Source organism: Thermobia domestica, chromosome 1 (genome assembly GCF_964235325.1).
Source record: "Thermobia domestica chromosome 1, izTheDome1.hap1.1, whole genome shotgun sequence".
Classification (NCBI taxonomy): Eukaryota; Metazoa; Arthropoda; class Insecta; order Zygentoma; family Lepismatidae; genus Thermobia; species Thermobia domestica.
Window position 1 is genome coordinate 258861642 of NC_137454.1, and position 12113 is coordinate 258873754.

Here is a 12113-nt window from a genome sequence, read left to right on the forward strand (position 1 = left end):
CCTTGTTTTGCGTGGCATTCTCACAGCGCAGACCTACGTTGATGTTTTAAGCATATTCTTCCTTCCCACTGTGAGCAATTCGGGGATGGCGATTGTATCTTTCAACACGATCGAGCACCTGTTCATACTGCACGGCCTGTGGAGGAGTGGTTACCTGATCATAACATCCCTGTAATGGACTGGCCTGCACAAAGTCCTGACTTGAATCCTATAGAACAACTTTGGGATATTTCGGAACGCCGACTTCGTGCCAGACCTCACCGACCTACATCGATACCTCTCCTCAGTTCAGCACTCCGTGAAGAATGGGTCAAGAAACCTTCCAGCACCTGATTGAAAGTATGTCTGCGGAAGTGGAAGCTGTCATCAAGGCTAAGGGTGGCCAACACCATATTGAATTCCAGCAGTACCGATGGAGGGCGCCACAAACTTGTAAGTCATTTTCAGCTAGGTATCCGGATACTTTTGATTACATAATGTATAAATAAATATAATCCGTGGCAGATATTGCTTAGTAATCGATAGTTTTAAATTAAGGTTCAATAGATTTCGCCCTTCATTTCTTGCTTCTTCACTAACCTTACTAACAAAAACAATTGAAAGAGGGCGCTAGTGTGAAACTATGTGCTGGAGAGTGCTGAAGTGCACCCGTCGCGTCGACAGATTTGTTTGTTTGCAATTGTTTGTTTGTGTCACAGAATAAAAGAATGTGTGATTCGTGTGCATTTTCGTGCTGTGAACACAGTTGATTGGGGTTTACGATTATTATATCATTGAAATATAATTGAAATAAGTTTTAGTGATCAATATATAAACAATGTATCTCAAATATGAAGTCAGTGATTTTTGAAAGAATAGCATAAAGAGCATTAGGAAATGTCAATAAAACATCAGGTAAAAGATTATCGTATATCATTGAGTGTAACTGAAGCAACAAAGAGAATTCATTTTCTCATTCATTTATTCATTTATTTTCAAGCATGCCTTTAATAACGGGCGACTTTTCATATATATATATATATATATACGCAGGTGTTGTTTTGTTCAATTATATACTTATATAGATTCTACAGACTTGGTGCAAGTTAGTTGTAAACCTGGTGCCTCGCAAAATGTTCCCAATCGGACCCTGCACCACCTAAGGCCGGCCTTGCTTTGAACATTTTGAACCAGGGGCGTCATTTAGGGGAGGCAGGGAGGGGCATTTGCCCCCCCCCCCTGAGTTTGAGATTTATATAGATTTTATCAATAGAGTAGTAGTAAATGAGTGGAAAACGCGAAATTTTACTTATATCGAGGGGTTTTGCCCCCCCCAAGCAAAATCTGAAATGACGCTCCTGTTTTGAACCATCTCCGAATTGCGTTGTAAAGCAAAGCAGCCCCTCCATAGGCATCTTGTAGTATATTGCATGTGCAACAACTATATGTTTTTGCTTCAAATACTCGTGTTCCAATCATGGTTACTATTTTTATAAATTGAACATTTATTCTGATGATACAAATAGTGTTTGACAAATGCTAACTGGAAACCAAAATTTATAGTTTTGAAACTATTTTTTGAAAAATCTGAAAATAAATGTTTACTTACAGAAAAGTTGTTGGTAACAATCCCATTAGAAAGCGAGCTATGGAAAAGTCCATACGATGATCCAAGGAGCAGAGAATTCAATAAGTTAAGGAAAGTATTAGATGCAATGGTAAGTGTTGTAAAATCAACTTTACGACAATAATAGTAATAAATTGCTATAATAAACGTAACTGGTTTTGTGGTGTTATACTTTAATTCTTCTAAATTTAGTTTAGAATAATTTCACGCAAATGAAGAAATACGGCAAATATAGTGTTAGTAGCCTCTTTAACCTAAGGGAATTTCGCGTCAGTTAACATTTTATCAAATATCCGTAGAATAAGTACCAAAACCAAACCACTTGGCGTAGCAGCCCATTTATGAGCCTAAGCCTGCTCCAGTGCCATCCGCTAACGACCGACTAATGTACGTCCAGTCTAGCGCCAAGCGCTGCGACGTCCTGTCCCTAACAGGCGTATCAAGAGCTTTCTAGACCTAGTGGCCATCATGTCTTGTTTTCAGGTGCATCCCCAATTTGTTTCACCACACTGGGTAGACGCCGAAAATTGGGAAGCACCGGTCGGGAATCGAACCCGGGACCACGCGGTCATGAGTTCAACGCTCTAACCACTAAACTACGGTGTTCCCCTAATCGTAGAATAAGTACCGAATTAAAACTTCTAGACCATAGTTCTCTAAACATAGGAAATACTGAAGAATAAACTAATAACATTTTCTGAGATCCTATTTAAAGTTTTTTGTGGTGGACAAACACCATGTGCGTGGGTTTCCTCGGGGCTCTCCCGTTTCCTCCCACTTCCTTCATTCCACCATTTCACCCATTACTCATCATCACCGTCTCCTTTAACCTGACCGGCATAACCATGGGACGTAAAACTCAAAGATTTCATTTCCTATTTAAAGTTAAAATACACCATGAAAAGGTCTCATGTTAGGCCTATGTAAAACAAAATCATCATTATACTTATTTTTAACTATGAAAACCTGTCAAAAACTCGTACCAAACTACTTCATAACACTCTAGATTCTAGAATGTTATGTTATTCGAACTAGCTTTCATCTACAGACGGTTATCAAAAGAATAGAAACACCTAACAGATATTCTGTTTACCTAATTAATAGCTTTTAGACTGCAGAACAGCTCTGATTCGTCCTGAAATTGAGGCATACAAATCCTGAATTATTATTATTTTTTTAGAGATATTGGACCATTTATCATGAAGTTCAGCACTTAGTTCCATCAGTGAGGATGGAGAAGCATCCTGATTTTGAAATCCAAAACATAAATTGACCACAGTTATTCAGTAACGTTGAGATCTGGGCATTTAGCGAGTCAGTGAAGGTGTTGTAACTCATCCCGATTTTCGTAAAACCACGCCTCGACAAACAGTATCATTGGCTAATTCCAACATATAACAATATGATGCATGTCGTCATTTAAAATATCCGTACAATCACGTAGTAATTTATCCTGTGAGCGTAATCACAAAGCAAACGGATAACAAGAAATTGTAACAGATAGCATTACGGATCCTCCCATATATTTCACAGCAGAGGGGAGGCAATTCGCTGCCTAAGTTTTTGATCGTTTGCCACACACAAACAAGGTATGTTGTTAAAAAAAAGGTCAAAGAAGACACATCGGGCCATATTACACTTTTCCAATTATCGACAGTCCACTTTGCATGTTCCTCAGAACCATTTTCGTTACGCTAAAGAGTGGTTGGAAGTGATCAGCGGTTTGGAAATTACAGACCGAGTACGAGTATTCTGTTGTGTATAACTTGCGTCGGACTGTGATTGTTCAATAGGTTAATCCATATGTTAATTGAGTACTCATTTTGCTACATTCGTTACACGGTTCTTGGTGACAGTCTTCTTCAATGATCGCAACCACTGTCACTGAGGCTTCTCTTCAACCCACTATTACTCGTCGCCGATGTAGTTTAACGATACATACTTTTGATCGTCATCACCTTGGACATTGCTATTTCTCGAGGCACACTTAACACAGGACATCCTAGATACATCTGCACCAACTAACCGCGCACTCATAATTTGGTTTCTTTGCAACTCAAAGAGCTGCTCCATTTTGCATAAGTACAGTATGCAGACTCAACACCCGTTCCCGTACTATACCGTCCAACGTACTATAGACGACCAGCTAACATATCAACCACGACCAGGCTCTGCCCACACTTCATACATCCTATATGTTCCAAAATACAAGTCTTCCCACTATATTGACAACTATTTGCAATAATTTTGAACACTGATCAGCCAAAACGTTATGACCGCCTGCCTAATCTCTGGCTCGAAAATAGCAGCAACGTGGTTTGACAATGAGGTCTTGGTAGGTAGATGGAGGCATGGCGCACCACGTCTGTACACACAAGTCACTTAATTTCTGTAAATTACGCAATGAGTTCGAATCTGACGTTCAATGGTAGTACAAAGGGTGTTCAATTCTGTTAAGATTTGAACCAATAAAACCACACAGAATGCCCATATTCGGTGTTGTGAACGAGAGATCACATCTGTAATATTGTCAGCCGAGTGCAGGTGGGTCAGTTTTATTCTATGTTTGATGAGACTACGGACGTTTCGCACACATCTCAGTTCACAAAATAAGAGAAGACTTTATCGGTTTCTTTGATCCTCGATCAGCACAACTAAAACGTGAGAACATTGGTTCCAGCTCGGAATTCAAAATTGACACAGAACCGCCTGAACTCTCACTGTCTGGAGGGAAAATTGGATAGATTGTTCTATCTTTGGTACGAGACTTGTCACTCGACCCGAAAAACTGCGTTCATGTCGGTACAGATGATTGCGCCGTCATGACCTCTCAAAGTCACGGAGCAGTGCAGAAGATCTAGAAGGAGGCTTCAAAGGCGCTGCACTGTCCATACTTCAATCATAGCCTCAACTTCTCCATCTCCAGGTCATCGTCAGTACAATGCGTGAGAAACTATCTGAGAACAATGAAAGAGATCACTGCGTTTTTCTCCGCATCGTCAAAACGTAATACTGTCCTTAAGATTAAGGCTGGTGGTCAGTTGGTGACATTGTGCAAAACAAGATGAGTTGAGCGGTACGACACGGTGTTACAATTTCAAGTGAAATTTCAAGAAACTTGTGAGCTCTACAGTGTGTTTCCTATTGATCTGAGTTAAGTACAGTAGCTAAAGCACGGACACTTCTTTCTGCTAAGCATGATAGCGAGTTTATCGTAACTACTACGTGTCTTCAAGATGTTCTCACGATAACCCTTCTCCTCAGTCGACTTTTGCAGAAGAAGATTTAGATATGAACGCATCGTCAGATGTCATTCAGGACACTATCGAAGCATTTAGGAAGAAGCGTTGAAGCAGCGAAGAAGAATTAAAGGCAATTTTCGAAGCAATATCCAAAATGGCTACCAGTGTGTCGACGTGGAGATTCGAACTCCTCGTCTCACCAAAAGATAAACACATCACACGAACTTCCCGCCAGATGACACGACATCTTACTACCGAAGAACTGTCTACATTCCGTTGATAGACTCGGTTGTAGAAGACTTCAAAACGCATTTTGTGCCAGAAGTTTTAAATGTACTCGAATATGGACTCAACATTCTATTGCTAACACGCGCAACTGACAAAACATCTTAGTAACATCTCCGCGTTGAAGAAAACATGCTGTTCTCCCTCCTCAGTTCTGAATTTGCAATCTCGACTTCTAAAGGGGAGAGAAATAAAGAAGAAGGCGGAACTCTACCACGGACTGCGTTGGAGGCCTTGAACGCCAATAATGAAGATCTCCACGTGACTATTCGGAAACTACTACGCATACTTGTAACCCTGTCTTCCAACGTGGCCAGTGCTGAACGATTTTTCTCCACACTGCGCCGACTGAAAACGTGGTTGCGATCTCGTTCTGGCGAAAAGCGGCTGAATGAACTGGCACTTTTGAACATTCATAGGGATATTATCGTAGATCGCGACAATGTTATCGACAGATACGTCTTGAGTGGTATTAGCCGAAAAGAGCGTTTTGCGTTGTAACTTGTCGTAAGTTCTCTTGTCATTTTGTTTAATTCATTTTACAAAAATACAGAAACATTATGAGAGTTCTAAGAAATGTTTAACCTATTTTTTTCTAGCAGAATATTTAGTAAAACATAGCCGCGACCAGGCCCGTAGACAGAATACCTTTTCGGTGGGAGGGGGCATTGTGTTGAAAGTTCCGTTATATGTTTTACCTTCTTTTCATGAATCCGTTTTTACCTTTTGTTTCGGGGGGGAGTTTCGGGGGAACACATTCCACTCCTCGCTATGTCTGGCCACAACAAAGAGCCCCTCCCCAAGACGTTTGGTTTAATCCGCCAATTCGTGGCCCCCATAATTCAATCGAATTAGTATGGAAAGAGCTTGATAGGACAAGTTCGAAAGATGTCAAACCTGAAACCCTACAGAAACTAATACACAGGATGCCCAAAATCTGTCAAGTTGTTATCAAAACCCTCGCGGGGCTACTTTTATGAATCAAAGATATATTTTTTTAACGAAAGAAAGATTCATTTATCTTTTGTGCCTGTTATCCTTTCAGTTGCATTCTATAGTTCGCAGATACAAATAAACTCCACCGTTTCCGGAATCTATCGCAAGAATATATTACTATGCATTCATCCACCCATACCTTTCATACGGAATCGAAGCGTGGTATGGAAACTTAAGTGCTGAGCTTAAATATAAGCTCCTGGTTCTTCAGAAGAGAGTAATAAGAATAATAAAAAATGAACATTTTCTTGCACATACAGAACCGTTATTCTATGAACTGAACATACTAAAATTAGATAACTTTATCTTTACAGGATAAATTGTCTAATGTACAGAATAATCAAGAAAGATGCAATTATATTTTCAACACAATTTGTTCAAATAAAACACTCAGTTAGTACACGTACAAAGACAAACAAAGAACTTGAAAAACCAAAACCATGATTAAATTATGGCATCAAAAGCATCAGGTACCAATATATTAAGGCCTGGAATGCCCTTCCCCTAGGTATCAGAGAACTACAAACTTTTAGGAAATTTAAGAAACAGCTGAACGAGTATTTAAAAAATTGAGACAATACCATGTTAATGTGTCATTATTATTGTTATTATTTTTACTATGAATTAATTAAATATTTATAACCTCATGTAACTTTGTGTTATCTACATATATTAAGTATTTACCCGCCATTCTATAATATGTAAATAAATTCTGAAAGGGAGAACCACAAACAGCAGAAGCTCGGCCTCTCCCTGAATCGCTATAGAGATTGTTAAGTAACTGTTTTGTACTCATATACATATTAATAAATTCTAATTCTAAAAAATACATGCAAATTAACATGAATCTTTTCCTTTTTGTTCGGAAACTTTTCGGGAAAGTATACAGTGACGGCGATTGGACGTTAAAAGTGGGGCGGGGCAAGACACAGGCCGGTAGCCAGCCCGCAAATGTAGGGGGCGGCTGAAATTAGGGGGGCCGATCCAACGTTACTATAGTTTATCACCATAATATAGTTCATTTGCAAGCCTACCGTGAAAATTTTAGGGAGGCTAGCAAAAATTTAGGGAGCCCGGCCCCCTAGACCCCCCTGCATACGGACCTGGCAAGACATGCTCTGAATATTTGTATATCAGTGTTAGTTTCCCTGGTTGCTTCTAACACTTTGCTTGATGAAAGGTTATATCTGAGACTAAGAAGTAAAGTAGTATGTCATAAAATATTAATTTCACAGGAGAAGAAACAAAGTGTTTCCATTACAATATTTTGTTGAATTGTGTCGATTGTTTATTGACGGAAGAGTTGTTCATTTACTGTTTTCCAGTTGTCTACATCCCTAAACTTTCCAAGTGTCCCTCGTACTAACGTAAGTAAGGAAAAATATGATAACCCAATTTCGACCAAAAAGTAACTTGGTTGAGTTTACCTCTCAGCCCCAGATGTAACTAATAGGATTCTATCTTTTTCAGTTAAAATACCGTACATAGTATTTCATATTTTAAGTAAATTGACAAGAGCGACGCAAGTAGGTACTAGCCCTCTGTACTCTTAAACAACGAAGGTGTAAGAAAAGATTTGATTCCTTGTTCATGAACATCTTAAAATTCTGTCTGGAAAATTGTGTTCAGATTATTTAATAACGAATTTGCAAAACAAATAAATAGAAAGAATAATATTAATCATAGTAATGAATAATGTTTTTTTTTTTTGCAAAAGTAATATTGAAACTGGTGATTAATGAACAACTTATATTTTTAACTAGCTGAAATACCCATTCTTCGCATGGGTCAGATAAAATATCTATGTAAACAAACTGAACAACGAAAGAAAAAAATCAGTCATTTTTTACTACCTTTAAACCTACATGTCACGGTAAACTCTCCCCCTGAGATCCTCTGGATCGAATTTTGAGAAAATGCTTCGTCCTAGTTTGGGGCTAAGACCAAGGTACCCCTGACCAAAAGGATCTTTCCTAGTAAGATAGTGAAATCGGCCCTTGATCTAAATTAAGTCGCTATTGACCCAAAAGGTTACCCTTGACCTAAAACTACCTAAACAATTGACCCCTACCCCCTCCCCTTACCGAATTATCGTACCATACATGCTCAAAATTGAATATTTTTAATTTTGGTGGTGGTGGTCGAAAAATTTTGAAAGTTTCACAGTTGAAAAGGGAATGTATTTAAGCCAATCAAGCTATCTCAAAATAAAATAAGAGCTTAATACTTATCTGCTGATTTAATTGTCCTGATGATTTCAACACTGGAAGAACACAACATAATACTGACACTTAAAATAAAATAACAACATGCCAATAACTTCACGTAGCTGACAGGCGTCTTCACGTCTTAACACTCCGGAGTCTCACTCACTAATAATCGTTCACCAGCGCTCGTGTGTAGAATAAAACAATTAGCGGTGGTTTACAACACAAAACTGCTACGAAACACATATCTTCTCCAAATTACAAATGAGGTTAAAACTGTCACAACTATTTGGCGTCCGAACGTGGGACCGGATATGCTCACATTTGTAAAATTGAGTCATATTCGAGAACTCTGGCATTTGCGAAAGTTAAACGAATATGCTAGTAAATCAACTCTGGTAGACATTACATTATAAATTACAAGAAACAATATATTATGACCGTTACACATACAACCGACATATGAAATGAGTCAATAAACTCCTTATTAAAAATAAAGAAAAAATGTAACTATTTCAGTCACTTAGCATTAATTCCTTTATACGTAACGTTCTTTTAAGTTAGAATATGATATAATTATTATCCACATAGTTTGTGGTAAAATGTTTGTATGAATATACGATAACGTAACAATACTTGAATCAAGATAACACATCATAACGGCTATACTGAATATCTTATGAAACTAATATTGAACTCGATGATTCTGCATTATTTTAGCCCACACTTCATCATTCACATATCTTCGTACCAACTTCAGCCATTGGTGTCTGGTTTGTGTAGTTGGATTCCATCGTTTCAGGTTGTCAACATTACATAACCCTACATATCTTCCTGTCTTTGGATCTACCAGTTCCACTACTTTTTCGTTGATTGTCTTGATACAGAATAATGGTCCTTTATACAAAATACAAAACTTAGCAACCTTATTTTCAATTGCACTGCTCAAATTATGTTGTTTCTGGAAAACGAGATCATGTTCTTCAATCATGTGTCGTTGAACCTGTCTCTCATTATATCTTCTATTTCTTTTATGAGCTATCTGTACTTGTTTTAGGTGAGCCATGGTTAATTTATCATCCCAATCCGGAGTATTTGTTGCATCTTCAGAATCCATTTTTAGCTCTTTAGCAATGGGGTTAGATGGTTTCAAGTTCAGAAACAGTTCTGCCGGAGTCATTCCCAGAGATTCTGAAATAGTGTGATTTAGGAAATCCTGAATTTTGTGAATATATATATTCCAGGTACGATGATCTTGGTGGCAATATAAATGGATTAATCGTACAATTTCTGAATGCATCCGTTCCACAAGATTGCTTTGAGGATGGTACTTCGTTATATAACGCACTTCGACATCTAGTTCGTTTAGCCTTCTTATGTATATCTTGCTCAGAAACTGTGGACCATTATCCGAGATGATCATTTCTGGTTTCCCAAGATGTTGGATATATAGTTCAATGCATTTCAAGACTGCTTGGGATGTTGATGTCTTTAAAGTATACACTTTCAAAAATCTAGTATATGCATCAAGGGTTGTAAAAATATACTTTTCTTTGTTTTTCCCTGGACAATATGGCCCCATCAGGTCGACGAATAACATTTGTCTAGGCTTGTCAGGTTCAATATTTAGAAGTAATTTCTGATGCGGATGCCTGTCTCCTTTCGTTATTGCGCATAACTGACAGTCCCTGAGAAAGTTCTTCAAGTGTTTTTTCATTCCTTTCCAGTGAAACGACTGTAAAATTATACCAAGTGTTTTCGTATAACCGAAATGACCAAAACCATTGTGGCACCGACGCAATATCAAGTCAATACATGAGGATGGCACACAAACTTTCCACCTATCATCAATATGAAAGTCTTGAATCATCAACATATCTTTTTCGATCTTGTAATATTTCTTCCATGATCTCCCAGACTCAAAGCAATCTTCTTGAGTTCCTTCCAGATGTTTGATAATAGGAGAGTATTCTGGATCATTACGTTGAGCCCGAATACATTCTTCACGGTCGATACGCAATTCTTCTGGAGTTCCTGCGTCTTTCTCTCCGTTGACACTTTTAGTTAGGTTAACTCTAATCGTGTTATCCTCCATCGTGACGTAAGATCTCGATAAAGCATCTGCGGCATTGTTTTCGTGCCCTTTGCAATACTGGATTTCGAAATCATATGCTTGTAGTTCTATTGCCCAACGATGTAAACGTGCGTTCCAGCTTCTGACTTTCTTCAGCCATATCAAATTTTTATGGTCCACAACTACGACGAATTTCACTCCTGTTAAATATTGTTTCCATTTTCGTATAGACATTACTACAGCATGGCATTCTATCTCTGAGATAGAATAATTTTTCTCATGAGGTGCTAAAGTACGACTGTAGTATTCGATTATTCGGCGCTCACCATTCTCCATTTGATATAAGACACTTCCCAGACCAATTTTGCTTCCGTCACATTGCACATAAAATGTTTGATCCAGACGAGGATGGGAAAGAATAGCATCTTTAGCCAAATCTTCTTTTAACTGCTGGAAGCTAACTTGGCACTCTGGTGTCCAACACCACTTTTTTCCTTTTCGAAGTAAATCATATAAAGGTTTCGCTTTTACTACAAAATTCTCCACATGTTATAATGCCAATTCACTAATCCCAAGAATCTTTGTACCTCTTTTACGTTATTAGGTGCAGGAAATTTTGATATGGCTTCTACTGCGCTTGGGTCTTTCTTGATCCCATCTGGTGTTATTAAGTTTCCTAAGAACTTAAAATTTTCTCGACAGAATTCACACTTGTCCACATTTAGAGTCATTCCGGCATCTCTTAGTTTCTCAAATATTTGTCGTAAAGTTTGTAGATGTTCGCTAAAAGTTGCTTCTATTACGCACAGGTCATCAACATAATTAATGATTTTCGCCTTTAGCTCAGAACCTAGTACAACCTGTAGGCAAGCGTTTAGTGCGGTTGAGCCATTTTTTATCCCATAGGGAACGACTGTAAATTGGAATAACTGTCCATTAAAAGAAAATGAAGTAAAGGGTTTTGAAGATTCTGTAATGGGAACTTGCCAGTAGGACTGAGTGAGATCGAGACTTGTCACATATTTCTTGCCACTGAATAAGGTTAGTAGATCTGTGATTCGTTCCGACTTTACTTGTTGTAGTTCAGTGAACGGATTCAAGGACCTGTAGTTGACACAAATTCGTAACTTTCCGTTGCGCTTTGGCACTGCCAAGATTGGACTATGATGTTCGGAAGTTGAGTATTCAATAACTCCTTGTTTATACATTTCTTGTATCTGCTTATTAATTTCTTCACGGTATGCAAATGGTATTGGATATTGTTTACTTATTATTGGTTGGTTGGTTTTAACTTGTAGGTCATACTTAAATTTATTACATCTACCGGGCATTTGTGAAAATACATCTCTGTACTCTTTCAGTAGCCTCAAAAGTGACTGCTTCTCATCTGCGGAGAGTTTAGTTGCACCGTTTACCGCCTGTTGTAATTGGTCATCAGTGACCACATACTCCTTTGCCGTCGACATGGACTGAGTTGTACTACCCGTCATGGAATCAAGTCTAAATCTTGGATCTGGCATCAGATTTTTACATGAATCTCTATTGTGCCTAGTTCTTGTATCCACTCTCTGCTTCTCTTGGGAATAGACGCATCCAATTTGATGAATCTTGGTGTCTTCATGACTTTCATAGATAGAATTGAGGGAATGTTTATTTAATAAATCTATCAATACTTTAACATTTTGGTTAGATAACTATACAGT

At 38.2% G+C, this 12113-nt stretch overlaps 1 protein-coding gene across 5 annotated transcripts in view; it reads left to right on the plus strand.

Annotated features, from left to right (window-relative positions):
- Nucleotides 1-12113, plus strand: part of LOC145660603 (uncharacterized) — a 269662-nt gene that overhangs the window by 223969 nt on the left and 33580 nt on the right. For all 5 annotated transcript variants that reach the window (XM_081725873.1, XM_081725898.1, XM_081725865.1 and 2 more), the window contains one exon: nucleotides 1591-1697. In XM_081725873.1, the coding sequence (XP_081581999.1) occupies nucleotides 1591-1697 (107 nt within the window). The remainder of the gene's footprint in view (nucleotides 1-1590; nucleotides 1698-12113) is intronic.